This window comes from Oreochromis niloticus, linkage group LG10 (genome assembly GCF_001858045.2).
Source record: "Oreochromis niloticus isolate F11D_XX linkage group LG10, O_niloticus_UMD_NMBU, whole genome shotgun sequence".
Taxonomy (NCBI): Eukaryota; Metazoa; Chordata; class Actinopteri; order Cichliformes; family Cichlidae; genus Oreochromis; species Oreochromis niloticus.
The window spans coordinates 20100611-20122127 of NC_031975.2; the positions used below are offsets into that span (position 1 = coordinate 20100611).

Below are 21517 nucleotides of genomic sequence, written 5' to 3' on the forward strand. Positions count from 1 at the left end.
TATCCCCCCACCTGTGACCAACAACCACGCCACATTCTAATGCTCAGTGTGAACTTCAACAGGTCATCTTGACCATATCTGCATGCCTAAATGTATTGAATTGCTGCCATGTGATTGACTGATTCGATAATTGGTTTAACTAGCAGTTGAACAAGTGGAATACATGAATTGGATAGTGGGTGTTTATTAAGGGTTAAAATGGTATCATTTTTAATCTTTTTTTTTTTTAGAACAAAGAATTATACGTTAATGGAAAATCCCTATGCCACATCCTTGCACTTTCGGTTTTCAAAATATTCACTACACTTGAGTTCTCGTGGGCTTTGAGGTACACTTTAGAGTAGTGTTTTGATGCAAATGCATCACTTTTCATGGAAAATGTACTATCAAGTGGGATCAATTCTTCCTTATCTCTTCCGATGTTTCCTATGCCATTGACTCAGACTAAAACATAACATTTTCTCCATTGATGCAAAACAAGTTAGCAACATGTTTTTTTAATCAAATGCTGTTCCTGTCCTTTTTTTCCAGTATAACTCTGACTCACCCAGATGCTACTTTGCATACTTCAGATATAGACTTTTCTAAAAAGGTAATACGTTTGTGGTCATGGTTAACTAGTGGAAAAATACACTGCCACTTCTATGTCAGTTCATCCACTCTACAGGTCATATGGTGGTGCTTTGTCAGTTTTATTTAGCAGTTTTCTTTCACAATTTGCAAACTTCCATTTCTTAGTAGTTTCTTGGACTGACGTAATGGACCCAGGGCTGCTTTGACATGTTTCCCATAGTCCTCACTTTATAGGCTGTTGTCATGTTTTGATCAGTCAGATGCTGTTGTTGTTGTTACCACATAAGAATGAGGCTGAAATACTTGATGTCAGTTCTTGACCTTGCTCTAAAAGTCCTATTGAGTTTTACAAGGCCTAATCAGTTCATTAAAGTCTGAGTCACTCTGCAGATTTCACAGTATTTTTAACTGTTATGTAAGATCACAAAATAAAAGAAAAGTGTACTTTAACATTTCAAAAAATGACATTTTTATTCCCTGCAGAGGGTGTATTTCTTTAAAAGATAAGCAAAGGTTGTATTTTATCCAATTTGTTCCCAAATATTATTGGCTGACTTGTGCAGTGATGTGACTTTTGGTGTGACTGCTTTGTAACTTTCTCCTTTTCCCTGAACTTTAATTTGAAATGTGCCTTTATATTGTTTCCTTTGTGTTGGCCCATGCACTTAATGGAACCCAATGGACAATTAAAATCACAGGGTAGATGTTTATCAAGTTTTTGCAAAAGCAAAACAACAGCAACAACAACCAGCTACTACTATAATTATTACTACTACTGGCTGTAACAGCACTGGAGACCTAAATGATTAACAAAGCATAAAGAAGAAGATAAAAGGAGACACTGAACTCATTCACAGAATAATGAACACAAACACATCTGATGGAATGCTAGATAATTAAGCCCGGCTGGCTTTCATCACTGAAATAAAAAAATAAAAAAATAAAGGAAAGAAATAAACAAATACACACAAATACCAGTGACAACAACAATAATTCTAGTATACAGTGGTGTTTATTTATTCAAAGTGAAAGACACAAGCGAGCTTTATCACACAACCACGATAGCATACTTCTACATGTATTCCCAGTTGAACATACATGCACATGGAGCACGGCATGTCCAATGTTGTTATTGCTTATTGGTAAATAGGATCACCCATTGTTACCCGGCATTAAAAACTCACTGTGTTCCCTGTGATGTTTTGAGAACAGTGTGGTTTTCTCAGGCCCTGGGGAGCTCCTGCATCTCTCCAGCCACACGGCCGTTAATGAGACATCCGCATGCACTGGACACACTTTGCTCCTCCTAATAGGATGACATACATGGACGGCCACGCCTGCTACATCTTCCCATCTTCCTCCCGCCCCTTTAGCTCGTCTGTCTTTCTTCTTTAGGCTGTTGGTTTGGATCAAGTTATCCTATATTATTTCTTCCCACCTGTCTGCACAGACTCAGCTGTCCTCCCCTTTCCTTTCCTCACCTTGTGTGTCTTGCTGAACAGTCATTGTTGCAGTCCACTGAATAAATGGGAAATAAATGTCAAAAATAAAGGCTTTTTTCTGGTAGAAGTGATCAACAGAATCATATTGCTATGTTATTCTCACTCAAGACTCACTATTACACTTAACTGTAAAGACTGATCAGCAAAGGTATTGCCATAATTACTAGCTAATGCTCTCTATAAAAACGTATGCCCTTCCTCTTAATGCCTCCTAATTGAAGAAGGTAAAATATACTGGGTCAGATTAATTTTCTAGTGCCTACTGAAATGTGTTTTTTAAAGATGCAAGCTAAATGACCAGGCTGCAGTGCTATCAACTTGCTCAAAAAAGATTCAAATCTGTTGAACCCTCCTTGTTGTTGAGATAGACTCAACCATTTAATTTGCAGCTATTCTCCTGAAAAATGAGTCACTGTAACTGTGCTTCTTTTCAAATTCTGCTGCAGTGCCTGCCCGGGTAGCTTGAGCTCTTGTGTTTTTTTACAACTACCATTTACAGATGTCCCGCAAACGCAACGCGTGCGCACACACCCACAAACATGACAGATTGTGTCTGTTCAAAATGTGCTTGTGCAGAACAGCTAGATTGTGTGTTGCAGCTTTATCAAGAAGCAGTTGTCCAAACAACATGAGTAAGTGATTGAAGTCATTTATAACAGGAAACCACATATATAAAAAAGGCTCAATAAAAACATAAAGCAATATAGTGTGAGTTTTATCCAGTTATCTCTGAGAGCCTGTTTCAGCTCTAATAACATGACAGTGATACAAAATTAGGGATAAAACCTAACGTTAATAAATGTGCCCAATGCTAACAAGCTTACAGTGTGTGTGTTTGTGTGTACGTGCTGAAGTTTACTTTTGGAGGGTTTCTCTAATGCGTGCATGAAGGGGGTGTGGTTTGACTCACTGTCTTTCAAGTCTGGTTTTTCCTCTTCTTCAGCAGCTCCTGTAAGTTCATTGTCTGTCAGTAGAGTGATTTTCAGTTGCTTCAGGCAAGGCTTCATTTGTTACAAGAATGTGGGATGAACAATATCTTAAGTGACATGACACAAAGTATCATAATAAGCAGGTTTCATATGTTTTACTTACATTGCATATAATGCGTGTGTAAGAACCCTCAGCAGTCTGCTGAAGGTGCTTTTGCAATTTAAGACGTTTCATAGCAGCAAAGATTTTGTGATATTTTAATCAATCTCTGACATGAACTATGAAAGGCGAGTATTTTAATAACTAGGCTTTTAAAGGATTTGATCTGAAGTTTTCTCCTTTATTATTTTCACCTTAACTCTAAATAGAACCCCAAGCTCAAGTAATTGTTATTAGCAGCCTTGATCTGATGTCTGAGGAGCTGTAGCGGGACATAGGTCATATGGCCTAAGAACTGTCTACTTAGTCCTGTGCCTGGTGGATATAAGGGGCCGATGAAGACACGTTTTGACAGATTTTCCTGCAGTTTTCAGTGGGCAAAGGGGCGTTCACCAAGTGTCAAACCAACTGCGTCAAGGTGGCACAGACAAACACGGGGAGATGGGAACACACGACATCCTGCCTTACACTAAAAGCGAAAAGGTTTGATGTGGAATAAACCTTAATAGAATAGTATGAAAAGAACAAAAGCTGGTGCGTTTCAATCTGTAAAAAGCGGATATTTATGTTGATTATTAAATACCTCGGCACGCATTTTCATCTAATGCTACTAAAGACGATTGCAGCAGAGAAGGCTTTTATTTTTGAGAGCTAAAGGAAGTGCGGATCGCCTTCTGTTTTAGCTGTCACCATTTCACTAAATGATCGCCCTGCCCTGTGCCTGAGTTTGCAGTTGAGTGCGCCAGGGCTCGCGGCTCTATTATATAACTTTAGAATACTGGCGCTTTTAATGGCGCATAAGCAGAACATTGCGCCACAGATATGTCGATTTCCTGCGGATTTATCCCGAGTTCTGTGAGCGATCGATCACTTTTTTTCGCCCCCTCCTGCCGGTGGTGAGCATTAAAAAGTTATCGAGTGATCCGTGAAACGGCGCACACGGCGGATCTCGCCAGCTCGAGCTGGGTCAGCGTTGGGCTGTTGATTTTATAGTTAGATATATTTCGGAGAATGTATTCTTGCCATACGGGCACAGAGGCAGCAACAAATACAGCTGATACTTCACCACACAACAAAACTGCAACGAAGAGGTTTTATTCAAGCGCTTCACCTTGTGGACGTTGCGGCATTTCTTACATTTTTTCCAAGTTGGACTACTAAAAGATGACCTAACCGGTGGAGTACAGGTCAGGTACTCATACTACAGGTATGAGATCTTTTCAAGTGGAAACACTTGTCTTCTCGTTTGATCACTGCAGAAATGTTGGCAGGGGTGAAACTGGCTGTTCCGTGGAGTAGGCCGACGGTGAGGGTCGTGCGCGCTGACAGCTCTGTTTGACAGAACGCCACGAGCGCTCGAAGAAAGCGTCTCTTTTGGGTCGGAAGAATTTGTGTAAGAAAGGGGAAAACGTTGCACAAACTTCAGCCTACCAGCTGCTTATCAGGCTTTGCGGCTGCAAGCGTGTGATCTGTGCAGTTTCCCATATAACCAACAGGTTGCACTAATGGTGTTGTCATGCTCGGTGGGAGTGCAATGTAGAAAGTCAGGAAATCCCGAAGTTCTTTTTTTTTCTTTTTTAAATAACTTTAGCATCCAACTGGCATTTATTGGTCAAATTAGAGTTGGAAAGAAATGAATTATCTTAGTAGCTTCAGTTTTGAACGCTGTGCATGACAGCTGTCAATAATGCATTGTGGGTGTGGAAAAGTTGTGGAACCTTGCGGCCAAAACAGAAATCCTTTTTTGCATTTTCTGTAAGATGCTCAACAAAGGGATACAAAAAAAAATGAATCATGTGTGCACGGAAATCCTGGGCAGCCACAAAAACCCTTCATAAATCCTTGGACTTCAAGCCCAATACTGCAGCGCTATACCTATTTTAGACGCTATAAAGTGTTTATGAATGTTATATAAAATATTCCGGAGGAAGAATCTCACCCCTGCGGCTCAAGAGCAGGAAAAGATGTAGCCGGAAAGACCCCGGCGACTTGCATTGATCAAAACATCACCGGAAATTATCTGGTCGTCACGCACGAATCGGCAGTGCGTTATTTTAAGGTTTTGACATTTACAGCGTATCAAATGTTCGATGAAGTTTACGAGCTAATATGCTGGCCTATTTGTGTTCCCGCTTTATTTTTAATATATAGTTTATTCAGGGACACCGCTTCGAAACACTCCAGACCGACCCTTGCATTGCATTAATCGGTTTAAAACTTCTAAATTAGACTTTGAATGTATTATTTACTCGCTCCTTCTTGCAAGTGGGCAGAGGCAGTCGTTGGCGCCACCAGCACAAGTCCACGCCAGATACCCAACGTGGTTTAATGTCTCCTGAGTCCGACGGATGCATGTTTACAAACGCTCAATGGGGGACTGACGGTGCGGATACCAGTAACGCAAGTTATGTCCGGGCATGTCTTGAACTTCTTTTCCCTGTTCACGGAGGAAAAGACGCAGTTCCTAGAAATAGCACACATATTTTAGTGATTTATTTCACGCATGCCTAATAGTTCTGGTCTGATTTTGCAAGTCGGTTTTAAGTGTTCTCCCATTTGTGTGTCTGTCAGATTGTTGGAGTGTGGGTGTTGGGGGAGGGGGTCATTCAGCTGCTGTCATTTATATAAAGATGAAAAAATAATAAGTAGAAGCAGAAGAGCGTAGGCAGAAGCACAGCAGCGGAACACTGCTTTTAAAGAGCACCACTTTGTAATGCAGATGTTTTAAAACACCTGTCAGCATCAGTGATCAGTATTTCAGTAAGATTTTCCGTTTGTTTTGCTTCTTCACTATCTACTGTATGGGTCATCTCATTCAAGTCAAATTTTGTCTTTTTAGTGTGCATGTGTGTCCTTGTGTGTGTGTTGTGTTTTCTTTGATTCACCCTGGCTGTCCTCACTGTTACCCACAGGACAAAGAAATGGATCAGGGTGGACTGAAGCGCAATGGTAATCGAGACGACGGCCTGACATTTGCGGAGATAGGAGGTACTGGTGACACACCTGGTTCACTGTTCCAGTCTGCAATGCATCTGCCTGGGTCTCTGCCCCCTGCCACAGTGGCCCCCAATAGACAGGGTGGAACCAATGGCCAGGGGGAGCTTGGAGGCCTGTTTGAGTCTCATCAGCATCATGTTCTGGGTGAGGGGACAGACATGAAGGAGAGTAAAATGATTCGAATGCAGAAACAACAACAGCAGCAGCAACAGGATATTGGTATATTCGGCATGGGGGACAGCTTGCCATTGTTTAACCAGTGTATTTCCGATACACCCACATCTGTCATCAACACCTCAGACACTTCCGTCCTAGGCAACCTTCCTCTGCCTGACCTTTTTTCCCACCCCATAAAGACGGAAAGCATTCTTTCTCTGGACAAAGACTTGGGAACATATAGTGGGCACACAGGCACTGGTCTATGCGATTTGGATGGCAACAGTGGCCGCCTGATTGAGGATACAGAGATTTGGCAAGATCTGGACCTTCCCAGCTCACTGCCAGAAATCAGTGCTTTTGAGTTGGATTCAGAAGTGGCACACTTGGATAACATTCTACAAGAGAGCGCCGGTGGTGGCTGTCCTGTCAGTGGCTTGCCAAAGGAAATAAAGCCTCTCATGGGTAACGGAGAAAACTGTACCAGTGTTAATGGCACAGAGCAGCAACACCATGCCCTACACCCCCATCAACAACAGCAGCAGCAGCAGCACCACCAACTAATACATCACCAGCAACATCAGCCCCAGCATCACCAGCCTCAGGCCCTTCTCTCCACTGTCATCATCAAGGAAGAAAAGGATCCTGACGAGTCTTTCATTCAAATCTGTACCCCTGGTGTGATAAAACAGGAGAAGCAGGATAGTGCTTTCTGCCAGCCTCAGTGTCTCCAGAGCAGCATCAGTTCTCTCCAGGGAGGAGGACCAGGCCCCATGTCCTCCCCTGTGGGTGTCGGAGCAGTGCCCGGCTACCACTACAGAGCCAACCCGAGCTCAACAATGGGCATACAAGACCAGAAGCCTTTTGACATGTACTCAAACATGCCTCTGATGGGGGATGGCTGGGCCCGGGGGAAAAGGTATGGAGAGACATCTGGGATTCAGAGCAGCGATGATGGGCTCACTCCTGTCGCGTCCTTGGCACCTTTTTCTGTTGGCTTCTCCAGGTAGGTTGAACTTTATCCCACTCTGTTTGCTTTTGACTTCATTGCAACGTTTGTCGTTATTCTCAGTCATCATATGATTGGCTTTGTATTGACTCAGAAGAGTATGGCTGTGCTTTGAAAAAAAGAAGTTTAATTGTAAGGATAAGGGAAGTTGATAATGCGTTATTTGCTGCAGTCGTAGGTGTGAAATCTCTAAACTGTGAAGACTCACTACTGCTTTTTAGGCCACTAGATGGTCAATTAACTTTAGTAGAATATAAGCACAATGATTGCAGGGCTTCCTTTTCTACTGCTCTACAAAAATTTTTCTGCTGCTCACTTAGCTCCTGAAATGCTAAGTTCAATCTGGCAACTTGACATCTCAGTCAGTTGTTTCACAACATTTAACACAGTGTCCTCTAGTGTGATGATTTTTTTAACACAAATTCACTTGAGTAAGTCAGAAAAGATGCTCAGGAGCTGTTGTATGCTTCCCTGTGACTTTCTTAACAGCACTTGGACGCAGGGCGTCTGGTGCTCATCACATCTGCAGACACTGCAGAGCATACTCTTAATATATCCTCTTTGCAGCACATTGTAAAACTGAATCAAGTTTAAATTAAGATTAAACGCTATGTATAATATGTATGCAAGAATAGGAGACTGATATAAGAGAAATATTTTGCTGTTTTTGACGAGGCGCAAGGTGACAGTAGGGAAAGTAAGCAGTCTAACTGAAGACTTGATATGAGAAGGTGTGTGAGAATACCCACCCAGATGAGATCTTATGTTTTCCAATGTCACAGTATTGTGGATTCTGGATTCCAATGTCTAACTAAGCTATATTGCTTAAATGTTCTCATGTACGGTATCCAAGAACTATTCATTTTGTATTTTTCCACTATTGTTTTGTTACACAATGCTTGTTAGAGAGCAATCACAAACTAATCTAAAAGTGTCATCCCACCATGATTTATTAGAAAATGTGTTATTTGCATCTCTAAAACTGCAGTGTGCTCCTGTTTAATTTGATGGAAATGAGCGCTGTGAGAAAGTTGTGTACGTGCAGCGTGGTGAGCATGAAAAGTGTCTGGTGGACACGCCTCGCTTCAGCTTGGAAAGACTATCTGATAACTGAACCAACTAAGAGCGTGACATTGATAGAGGTTTAATTTTTAGTTTTATGAGTCTACATGGTTATATGTGAAAGTACAAAGATGGTGTTTGATTAATGTCTAGTAATAATGTGAGCCCGTACTGGCCTTCTTAAAGAGCTGTTAAGGGATTTAGCTCAGGACAGCTGTAAACAAGTTATATATGAACAAGAGTTTCAGCTATCGCTAGCTCTTTTCCGTCAGTCAGATTTTCTGTTGATCACATCTCTTTGTTCTGGTAAATAGTGCAAGTCTCAGTCTTCCCATACCACTGTCTTTCTCCTGTATAATAGACTGTAGTGAACTTTATTGCTAAACACGGACACAGGACTTTTGTAACCGACTTCCTGCTGTGTTGATCCCTGTTGCACCAGCATGAAGTGTGATAACGTACTGTGATGCTCTTCGGGACCTGAACGCTGCAATGCAAAATCTCTTACAGTACAAACAGCTTATGTTCGAACAAACTGACCTAACAGTCCACTGACCAAGCAAGTATAACTGGACTATACGATTTATATATCCTTATTTAGCAGTTAAGCTGTTCTCATGATGTATAAATTATTTAAATAATCAACACTTTAGATTTACCAATGAACCAAGTGTGAAAGGTTAGATTTTTTAGTAGTGACACTTTAATTGACACTAAGCTGATTATTTTGAATGCGATTTCGCATAGATGGATGATTATTTTAAAATAAAACTTTTAAATCATACACAGCTAATAATAATTCAGTCTATGAAATCATTAAATAATTAAAAAAAATATTTCATTTTGTGTTAAATTGGTTTTGTTTTTGTTTTTTTTACTATGAGCAACAACCTGAAAACAAAATGAATCAGCTTTTACATGAAATAAAGTAAAGCATTAGATTTTCACAGTCAGAAGTTAAAATACAGAATTTTGAGAAATTGTTAATGATTTTTTTAGCTATATTATACTAATTTCTTTTTAGGGTCTCTTTTTTAGCTACAGACTTTCTTTAAGGAATTATACACTGTGAATTATAAAAGTGGCAGGGATCAACTATAACAAATAATTTAACAGTTATGCAACATAACAAAGAACAGCATAAGAAAAAAGAAACTGGTCATTCTGACTGATCAGAGTGTGTCGTTTAATACTTTAAAATTGAATAAAGATGCACTGGACAAGATAATCAAGCAAAAAAAGGAACTTTTAGACAGTGCAGAATTTTATTTTAATAATAAATGACTAAACTTTACAATCTGCATCAAACTGCAGCAAGTCACAGGACGATCTCTCACTAAACTGGAAAGAAAGTGCTCTGCTACTGGAAGGAGGTACAGCTAATTCACCAAAATGTTTTATATATTTAACCTTATCAAACAAAACCAAGTGCAGAAGATTTATACTACAAAATTTTCAGGTACTTCATTTTCCAGTAAGCTTGGCTCTAAGCCACTTTCCCTTTGTTAGCTTCTTCAAATTGGGCATGTTTAGCTGGGTCTAGGTGATATAAAAGTCTCATAGGTTTGTTGTTACGATTGTTTTCATGGTGGTTCCCCTGTGGTTTACTTTGTCTTCCTCACTTACAGTTAAGAACTCGGCTCAGTCTGTGAGACTGTGAGTGTGAGAACAACTATTTGCCTGTGCCGCTGTGCATGTGCTGTGCATGCATGAAACACACTGGCTGGTAATCGGACATATGTGTGATTAACAGGGCAAAAGTGCTGAAATTTGTCCGTTTTGGGTCCCTGGCCATGCGTCTCTAAAGCAGAACTGTATGTATAGAAATCTATAGTGTTGCTGTATGTTACAATGCTTTTGCATTAGATCACATTATATTGTATTATTTCACAGCTATGTGTGTGATACATGCCATATCTTAACAGAGGGATGAAAACGGTGACTGGTTGCTATATCATATATCATATCATATCAACTACACCCTTCATATCATTTAGGCCATCTAGCTGTTCTATGGGAATTTTCGACACAGTTTGAATGCAATTTGGCCCAACCACATTGCTTGGCACAGGTTTTGTGTTACATAACTGATAATCAAATAAACAAATGTTTGTTGCTGCATGCCCAAGTTAAAAGGAGGCACTTACAAGATTCATACCAATTCTAGAAATAGCATGACACACCCTCTTATTAGGAGATATTCGTTTTTACTTGTTTTAACCTGTTATACCTCCTAGTCTTCTTATTTGTGTGGTGCTAAGTTTAAAATGTTGTGAGTCATGCAAAGTAAAAAAGGGTTAAAAAGCTGATGTCAACTCTTCTCTGTTGCTCTGTTGCCTGCGTCAGTGTGTGTAAGAGCACGGCTGAGGATAGCAAGCTGTGTGTGTGTTTGTGTGTGAATGTGTGTAGTGTACACAGGGAAGCTGGGAGGCCACGTGTACATATCTGCTATGGTGTGCTGCTGTCTCGCTCTCCTTACGCTGTCACTCAGTCACTTTTTTTTCTCTTCACCTACTTACCCTCGCTGGCCCCCTCAAAGCTCTTTATTTAACAGAGGCATGCAAATGCTGTACACACACACAGTTGTCACGTAAACACAGACACACATACACACAACCACATTCATGTTAGAAGTACAGATTGTGGTAAAGCTGAGACCTTTTTTTTTCTTTTTGCGTGTTTTTCGCTCTTTTTTTTAACAGGAAAATTATGCTTTTGTTTGACAGTTGGGTGTGTTGCGATTTGCATCATAAAGTAATTTGTTACTGTTACTGAGGACTGCAGATGCTTCGTGTTATTGTTAAGTGGTTTTCAAACTCCGTTTTAAAAAAAAGTCAGCAAATGTCAAAGACTGTTATTTAAATTTTTTGTAGAAAATATATTCTGGAATCATTGCAGCGCATTATATAATATAAACTTTAAGACAAGAGATTAAAGAGACCACATGCTTGACAGCATGTTTTGCAACCATGCCCTGCACACACAGCTCTGGAGCATGCATGTTAGATTTCTCATAAACTGTCAAAACCACAGTTGCTAATGTAAAACATATATGTGTTACAGGGTCCAAAATGAGTGATATCTGCTAGAAAGGTTGTTAGGCACAGCAATATACATATAATATACAGTGCTGTGCAAAAGTCTTGAACCACTCCTTATTTCTTGATATTGTGCAAGGACAGTGGGAAACATACATGGAAATACAGTGTGTTATGCCAAAGTGCTCTCAGCCAATATGACTCCATCTGCTTCAATAATACTGAGGTCCACCTTTTGGGAAACTCAATTCACAACTGATAGTGGTCCACTGTGGGTTTTTGTTGGGGTTTTTTAGTGTCATGCTGAGAAAAAGAGCTTTTAGAGTCAGATGGTATTGCATGGTTTATCAAAATCTGATGTTATTTTCTGCATTCATAGTTTCATCAATTTTGCATTTCAACAGCCCTGGCTGAAATGCAACCCCAATCACGACAGAGCCTCCACCGTGTTTTACAGATGGCTGTAGACACTCACTGTTGTAGCTCTCTCCTGACCTTCTCTGTAGATATTCACGATTTGAACCCAAACATTCGCATTTTGATTAATTACTCCTTAAGATCTGTTGCCACTGAATTTGAATCCAGTTCCTGTGTAATTTGGCATAGCTTAACCTTTTCTCCAAGTTTCCTTTCCTTAAAAATGGCTTCTTAACAGCTCCCCTTCCTTTATTTCTGATGAGGCTTCAGTGAACACTAGTTAACTGAAGGGCCAACTGCATCGCTGTGGTCCTGTGTCAGGTTTTTGTTGGATTTTTTTCCTGCTTCTTCAGGACACAACTTTCAGATGCTGTTTATATGCTGTACATGGTTTTTACAGGCCTGCCACTTCTTCTTTTCTCTTCCACTTGACTGTTAGGTTTAAGGGTTCACTGCACACCAAGTCAAGTTTTTGGCCAATAGTCCTTTGAAAATAACGTTGTTGGTGCAAAAATTCTATTTTATGTCTGCCAAACTGTGTTATCGTTGGCATTTTTTATGGTTTCAGCTGAAGAAATGTGACCAAATGAAGTGTTTTTGCAACAAGCAGCTTCAAACAAGGTGCCTAAAGATAAATTTTAAAATTGGTTCTTTGCTAAGTTGCCTTGAGTTAGGCGCATTTTCTATGATTCATAGGTCAGTGTTAATGACCTTCAGCATGAATTGTAGGCTATAGTAGCAGGGGAAAACACTAAATTATACTTAACCGTGTTCAAATACAGTTATTACTGATTTTTTTTTTACCGTAATTAGTGAACTTAAATACACAGATGTCACCCGAACACCTGAAAGCAAAATTTTTTTTAAATCATACCACTAGTCTGATACTTTTTTTAAACTACTTTATATTTCTGTAAATTCTTCCATGCATTGTGTTTATATATGTAACAAGGAGAATAATAAGATATATTAGCTGTAGTGGCTTGTGTCTAAAAATAATAATAATTATCATCATCATTACTGTAATTATCAGACTTAGGCCCAGAAGAGGGGTATCTTGAAATTGAATGATATTGATCACTTATTTATTAGCATTTGCAGACACAAGGAACTGTATGCCGAGATTCACCATTGCTGCTAAATACATTTCAGCTGAATCACATGATTAGTTATTTTATAAAACTACAGATTCCAGCCAAGTCAAAAAGTGTCAGATGGGCTGTTGAAGGGTGTGAGTGATTTACAGAATAACAGTAATTACGCTGAGCGTGATCAGTTTCTCGTACAGTATATGATCTTTATTATATTATCTTAAGCAGAAGTATACATTGCAAAATAACAGGATTGCTTTGTAGTGCCTTGCTTAGCACTATTACCTCACTGCAAGAAGGTTCATCTGAGGCTTTTCTGTGTTGAGGTTGCATGTTCTCCCTGTGTCTGTGTGGGATTCCTCCCACAGACCGAAGACATTCTTGTTATATAAACGGCAGGCTGGGAAGCTCGAGTCAAACCGAAAACCTCTATAATTTTTAAAACAGGAACTACCAACAAAAGGTAGCTCAACTATGGCAAAAACTAGGTCAGCTTCACATCTGTTGTGTCAGTTTCCTGTATTTCTAATCTCCGAGATAATGCCACCCTCAGTCGGCTTTGTTTGTTTGAGGTCAGGTTACTTAATATCTGTACAAATAGCTATTTGCTGTTTGATGAGCTGTATAAAACATTGCATTTCACTGCAACTTACTGGCTGATTGATTTTAGGTACTTAGTATTAGCCAGACAGTTCACGTGGGATCCAGATATCCAGGCTGAGTAATATGAAGTGTGTTGAAATGTTCTGTGATACGTTATATTAATTCCCATTAATGTTTTACAATTCTCCTCTTTCTGTTTGTCTTGCTATCTGGCACTTTTTTTGGTTTTGTTTTTTCTAGTTCCTATTGTGAGTCTTTGAAGCACAGGGTCAGAGTGGTGCAAAGAGCTAAACTGAGGTGTATTCCTGTTCCAGCCAAGCTGTTTCCTTTTTGAAGACTATTTTGGTGGCTGCCAGCTCGCTGCTGTTGTCATCTTTAAATATCTAAATAGATCTTAACATGTATTAATCACTGTATATGGGAACTCTCATACAATGTCAAAGTTTTGTTTCACTTTTTCTCTCTGAAATGACTGGTGTACGCTGGGAAATTCATATTTTTCCTTTGAGCGTTACTTCCTTCTCTTCCTGTATTTTTACTTTTTCTTTTTCACAAGAACCGTTGTTGAAAAGGCTTTTGTTTCAGCCAGATTTATTTGGAAAATGTTTGTGTGCTTTCCAATTTATAATAGAATTTTTGGATGATTGGACATTCACTGACTTCTTAGATTTACTTTAAATCTGAGAAGCTTTGTATACACAACACCCACCAACATACTTAATTGATCAGACAAAGACTCATAAATGCCTCATTACTCATTGTGAGATGATTGTGCATTGTCAACAAAGCTTGCTGGGTGGGGGAACATTTCTTGGTATGGAATACCTGTGCTCTGAAAAGATTCTTGTCGTATTCTCAATAACCTATTCTTAATAATGTAATGACTATCAGCACTACGATTCAAAATTCCTGAGAGTGCATAGCTGTCTCTGTCACATGTCTAACCTCTCCCTTCTTTTGATGACTAACCTACCAATGCAAAGTAGCATAACCTGGAAAAACTGGAGGGAGACGGTAATGGGGCTTGTTTGTGACGATGCTTTCGCGAACGTTTTAAAATCCTAATACGTGCAAAAGCACCAGCTTCTGGTAACCGTATGAGAAAGACCAAATGGCAAAAGCTATAGGCACTGGAAATGTTTATATGCTGCAAATAGAATCACAAGGTTTTCCACAGGAAATTGGTTAGTGGAGGTGGTGAGCGAAGTCCCACCGCTTCATTCAGCACCCCCGTCACCCGCACACTAAAAACATCCCCTAGCATGCAAGTATACATTTGGGTGACAGGTTAGAGAAAGAAGCCAACAGTCTTAATGATAATGACAGTGGGAGTGCTGGGTGGTGGCTGTCTGACATAATGCCGAATCTTTCAGGGTGACTTGAAATGGCGCATTAAATCATTTTATATTAATATTTGTGCTCCTTAAGCATATCCTAACTTCTCAGCTGTCGATTGACTTTAACAAACTTTGTACCAGACTGTAACATAGGATTTAACCTGTTGTTCAGAGCCTGAATCACAGAAATCCCGATGCATTTCTTCATCCATTTCTCAAAATCAGATTAGTAACACATTAACTGCATACTTTCCTCAGTTGCGTTATGCTAGTTATGTTTCCCGTCAAAGGGGAGTTCACTTTGTTTTGCATTCCTACAAAATCTCAGCATTTGATAATGGTTTGCTAACACAAACGTCACAGGCATTAAAAAAAAGTTGTATTTTTGACTGAAGCTGAACGTTGACAAACTGACAAGTATTAAACATTATGACATCATCCCTATCTACTGCATCTGTTACCGCTCTCTACTGTCTTTCTGCATTTCTCTCTTTACATAACTCTGTCGGCTTCAAATTGCAAAACAAACACAGGAAATTTTGGGAATTTTGGAGACCAGTAGAAAGTTCTGCATAATAATTATAATTGGACTTTGTAGGCACTGTAAATTCTCTGATGTGTCATAACTTGTTTTCTTATTGATGAGTCGAGTTGGAGGAATTTCCTGCCCGTCGCCGAATAAAAAAAGGAAAAAAAAATCCTCAGAGCAGTGTGGGCACTGTGCCATGGTGCGCTCTTTGGGTTCTGAGAGTGAGAGTTATCAGATTTTTTTGTTTGTGAGATATTTTTGTAGCTGTGTTGCTTTTGTGCTGCCTGTCTGCCTAAATGTGGGTCATCTAGTCTGCGATAACCTTTAATCCAGTCTTCCTGATTCAACGAGAGGCGGTTAAACTCTAGAGGGAATACAAAGGTCTCCTGTGTCGACACAGTTGCTTTTTCAGTGTTACTGCCCAGATTAAAACTCGCCTAGGTGCAGCACGGTTCGACTGCCAAATTTCTGTTAATTTTTTACAGCAGAAGCAAAAGGTGGAGCAATCTTGAAGTTTGGTTTCAGCTTGGTCAGCGTTTTTCTGTCTAGACAAGATTCATAATTCCTGTTAATGTAACTGACTTATGCTTTATTGATCTTTCTTATCTTGCATCGTAAAAATTTAAGGGTAATTTAAAATCTGTATTTCAGCACATTTATATTTCACTAGGAATAGGCTTCAGCTTTGATAAGATTAAAACTGAATTATCTGTCGTTCAACAGGGTTGAACTGGATCTCTTGCTCCTTCTTTTGTATCTCTGAGAGGATCACTTTTCGAGAATGCTGTATAAATAAATTAAGACTCCTTTGTTTGTAACTGTATACACTATTTACATATGAGAAACTAGATTACTCTTCAGCAGGGCTGCTGTTCTTTTATTCCGAGGTGGGAAAAAACTTTGAACACCATGTTAACTTTGGGATTTTTATATTTACCTACATTCAGTTTTTAACATCTCAGATATATTTAATTCTATTTATTTATATAATAATTAGCAGCATAGAAGGATTGATTTATGAGTTGAGCTGAAAAAAAAACTTAAGAGTTAAGTGGGGTTTTTTTTTTTAATTTACTTTTTTTTACTGAAGATTTTAACTAAATTTTAACTGGTGTAAGTTTATCAAATGTTATCTTATCCGATCTTATCTACTTATGCAAAAACTGCTTAAACAAATTCCCGCAAACTTAATGGAGAGGTGGGGAAAAGGGCAAAGGAAAATCCTAATAACCCTCAAGCTATCTGAGCTTATCATGCTTATGCTGTTTCTTTTATCTATGCCAGATATTCTAAAAGATTCTAACATAGTTTAATCATGATTTCTATGCAAAATGAATTTTCAGCATCACAGTTCTTCCATATTTTTATGCCATACTCGGGTGGTTTAGACTGAAAACATTGCCAAAAATTTGCACCTGCCTCTGAAAGCTGCCAGCTGTTTATCTGCCAATTTGATATTTAAATTTGAATTTAAGTCTGTTAGCCGTGGTTAACAGCAAAGCGTTATAATCTTCTGATCAGAAGTATGCAATTACAATAAAATTAAAGCCTGCGATGTTGAACAAACATATATTTGACCCCACTCGTTTTTTTTATTGTTGTTGCTGAACCAGTTGTTTTAGTAGAGCATATATCGTAAATGACCCCATTAGGTCACTCGAAGGCGAAGTTTAGAGGCAGATCAGAAACAAATTCATTAAAATTGCAACACTTTTATATTTTATGGTATATGCACTCTTCGAATACCTTTCAAGCATTACAGTAAAATGCATTTTATTGTATTTTATTTTCTTAGACCTACCAATAAACATTTTTCTTACCATTTGCATGTAGTGATGCACGCAATCTATTTACTCAAAAGTATATTTACATCTTTGGATTTAGTATTCACAGCTCTCTTTGCCACATGCATACAAAGTTTAATGTATGAGGTTGCCAAGGCCAAGGACCTTGTCCCATAGGCCCGTCAATTATTTACCTAACCAAGGTTACTGTACATGTGGAGGCAAACATTCTCTCCCTGAAGCCTTTGTTCAGACTTGCACTTGTGTAGTCTCGCATTTCATTCCAGCTTTGAGGGAAAACTTGACAATGGCCCCGCTTAAAACACTATTAAGGAAATTAACAAGTTACTCCTGGTGACTAACTTGTGATCATGCGATTGTAGAAGTGCTGCTACATTCTTAAATTCAGCTTTAGGTTGAGATGACACACCAATATTAAGAACTGATTGCAGGATCTGCTCAGCTTTTTAGTGAACCAGATAGGACAATATTAAGGGTTCCGCTAGAGTTGATGACCCAGTAACATGCTCATTATCGGTGTGTTTATTTGCATTGTTTCTGAGCAAACTAAAAGCATTTTGCAAGAGTCCTAATTCTTTTGCAACCACTAAATAAGCATGTTTTGAAGTTAGTTCGATTCTGACCACAGGTTGTCTGATAAGTCAGCAGCAAGTGTGGATGAAACTACAGTTTGTGATAGTAAAACTGTTCTGAATGGATGGAGTTATGCTGATCCGGCATGTGTTGGTATCAGCGCTGGTCGAAGCGAACAGGCGTAGACTTTGTTTATCATCCTGACTAAACAAGCAGCTGATTGAACGACTGGTTGGTGGGTGCGTTTATCACTGGCTGGTGTTTGTGCAGGACACATGGGGGGGGGGGGTGACACAATGGTAGATCTATCTGTTTCAAACGTTTTCTAACAATCAAATCTGCTCAGTTTGAACTGAACTAAAGCACTTTAAAAAGAAATTATAAATTCACATGATAACAACCATAACAGTAGAGTTTAATACATTTATGGAATAACTGAGTAAAGATGGGGCAAAATATCAGTACAGCAATACAATATATCTCTTCCTATTCCAATACCATTATTAATGCACTGGTCCAGTATCAGTTGTTCTGAATTAATTACTAATATGTCATACATTTGTCTAAGGATATTGACCTACCTCTCAGACACTCTTATTTCATCATTTAAAATAGAAGCCCCCGTGTGTCTGGAGGTTATGTATTTTCCGCACAGCTACTGGTAAGGCCAATCTACTATTTTTAAAGGTGCTTCAGCTTGTCGTGATGATGTTACATTGTGCCAGTTTTGTGTTGCCAAAGCAATGTTAGAAATAGACCTGTGTGCTGAAAGAAGCATGCCAGCCATGCCGTTTATTGTATCACTATTGACATGAGTTGGCCATAATTCATATTTGTCAACAGCACATAAGATTTTTAAAGCTTGTGCTTTTTTTAGGTTGTTGTCGAATCACTAACCTGCCCATGGCAGGGGTTATTTTGAGGGGAAAAAAATGGCACAGGCATTAATTCACCATCAGTGCATTTTGCATTCACCAGTGTTTTGGTTTATGGAGGTTAGCATGTTAACTCGCCTCAGTTACACAGGCCTAGACCATCTGGCAGTCACCAGTTGCTAAGGAAAAAGAGTGTATTCTGGTTGAAGAATGGTTGCTGGAAGTTTCGCACAGCTGGTGTGAATTTGTTTGCAAAGAGGTGCACAATGCTGCACGAAAAAACCTTCTTGTAATGTGCTCTGCTGGGGTGTTGACAGGGTATCACTGACCAATTGCCGGGCATGTGAGACTGAGGCCTTTATTGCATGTTAGCAATCTGAGTTTACAGTTAGCTGAAAGCATTGCTGTGCCTGAATCTCAATGTGCCACTAGTAAGACTGAACACTTTTAAGAGCAGTTTAGCAGTTTCGGTATTTACTAATGATTTACTAATGAGCTGTAGTGACTGAAAGCCCAGAAGGGTTTCTTCTGTTTTTTGTGTGTGTTGCTGGTCTTACTGCATATGCGTTTGCAGGAATTTTCTCTTTCAGGTTTGCCGCTTGCAAGTCACTGAAAGTTGTACCAAATTTAGTGCTGTGAAAAAGGACAATGTCTTATTTTGCACCTGTTGTGCCTGTGATAGTAGCCGTTAGGAGGGTTAATACAGTTGGAATGCCAGAGGCTGATGTTATCAGGACGAGAGCAAACCTCGGGGTGAATGATGGATGTCAAAGCTGTGCGCCAAAGCTTAAACTCCTGCAGGCTCTTCACTGAGTGAAGAGCTTAATAATACTGGTACTTTTGTGTAGCAGAGCAGAACTTATCTAAACGGAATCAAAGTTAGCATAGATCGTCAGCTTAAAAGGGAAAGCCCCAACACAAGACACATACAAGCAGTCAAGTCGCTTTTTATAGCACGCTGGAGGGTTTTCAGTATTTTAGGCTGTTAGTCACATTTCTGTACAGAATGATACATAATGAAAACCACAATTTGCAGAGCTAATGGAAGACTCTGTTTGCTGGCATTTCTATTGTAAATTGCAATATTATTAGATCACCGCCCAGAACTTTAACTTACCCTCTGGACATTTTAGTGATTGTGGCCTAAGTAACAGTGCTTTGTAGTCTTATTTGTCAGTCATGTGTCATGTTGTCATTTGTAGTCTTCCTAGACCTTAAGTGGCTCTTTCAATATTTTACATACAGTGCTTAACGCATTTAATAGACCACCTGTCATAAAAACAAGAAAACATGATAAAAAACAACACAAAAACATGTTTAAAATGAACAGAATTTACTGAAATGAATTTTGAGCCGGCATGCTGGAAATTAATCAAGCATAAGATTCTCTTTTTATTTATTAATTTACAGTATGAAAATACGATTTTATTTTTTTTTAACTTTTTATTTATTAATTTCCTCAAGCATAAGATTCAACTACTAAAACGAGTTTTTCTGTTCAGGAATGCAAGTAAATAACTATAATAACTGTAATTTGACGTCTCTACTCAAAATATTAATGGTAATAATAATGATAATAATGTGCCTTACCTTTTTTTCTGCTTTCAATGAAATTAATTGATAACAACATTATATTTATGTCTTACAAATTTTACAATTTTGGTTAAACAATTTAAACAATCCACATATTGGTGGATTAACCATTACAGAAGCATAAAAAATGATAACTGGTAATTACCAATACTGTTGAGGGTTTAGGGTTCCTGTGTCATAAACCTTGGGTGGTGGTATAATAAATGTGTTTAACACTGTACACTTAAGCTGCAATTCAAAATGACCGCTGAATCCAAAGACTGAATTCAAAACATTTCACCTCTGTTCTAAGTTTTTTTTTTTTAGCATGATACATACCTCTGTTGGGTGCCAGTAGTTCAGGTGGTAGAGCAGGTTATCCACTTGTTGGGAGGTTGGTGGTTCGATCCCTGGCATGCTCCAGTGCATGCCAATGAGATGTGAATGTGTCTGTCTGCATGCGTGTGAACTTGTGTGAATGTTAGACAGAAGCATAGAAGTGCTTGTGGAAATATGGGTGAATGAAGCATGTTTTATAAAGTGGTTTGAGTGCTCAGGAGTAGAAAAGCGCTATATAAGAGCAAGTCTACTGCACAAGAGACTACTTGCCACAACCTCCACATACTCTGAAGACAGATAAAGCTTTTTCGTTCTGTGCTTTTTAAAAACAGAGTAATTAACAAACATTTAGGCTGTGTAACCAGCTCCAGCCCCCACATCTTACCCTTGTTCCTTTCCTTCAGACTCTCTCTCTCTCTCTTCTTTGATGTCGCCTACTTTGACTGTCTTCTTTTATAAAGGTTTCCTTTTACACTTTAAGTTTCTCTCTATACCGTTGCTTTCATTTTCTGCTCGGCCCCGATGTTCAATTTCAAATCCTCCACTGCACTCAGTCGACAGTAGAAAACATTAAGCAGATTACGCGCCTTCAGTACTGTAGCAGTAATTTCAAAGGTGGGAAAACGGTGGTCACTGCACGCCCCGGCACCCTTGAAAACAAGAGTTTGATTCTCTGCAGGAGGGAATGAAGTAGCAAAGTCTACTTTATCCATTTCTCACACTTTCAGACATACTGAGCAGGTTAATAGATCGCCAGCAATAAATCACCTACTTGACATTTACTGCAACAGTAAGGTGTGGATCATTTACCTTCACCCTCTGTGTTAAACTGAGAGGACTGTGGGCTTGTATGAGAAAGTTATACTATATTTCCTAAATAGGACACAACTAAAAATAGATTTTGGGGTCAGATACCTACTGAATTGGGCTCCAACAGTAGCCTAATTTCA

At 39.1% G+C, this 21517-nt stretch overlaps 1 protein-coding gene across 2 annotated transcripts in view; it reads left to right on the forward strand.

Moving 5' to 3' along the window:
- Positions 1–3854: 3854 nt before the first annotated feature.
- LOC100534588 (glucocorticoid receptor) overlaps positions 3855–21517 on the forward strand; it is a 57906-nt gene continuing 40243 nt past the window's right edge. For both annotated transcript variants that reach the window (XM_003446939.5, XM_005452584.4), the window contains exons 1-2: positions 3855–4371; positions 6077–7323. In XM_003446939.5, coding sequence (XP_003446987.1) covers positions 6086–7323 — 1238 coding nt within the window. In that variant the 5' untranslated portion in view covers positions 3855–4371; positions 6077–6085. The remainder of the gene's footprint in view (positions 4372–6076; positions 7324–21517) is intronic.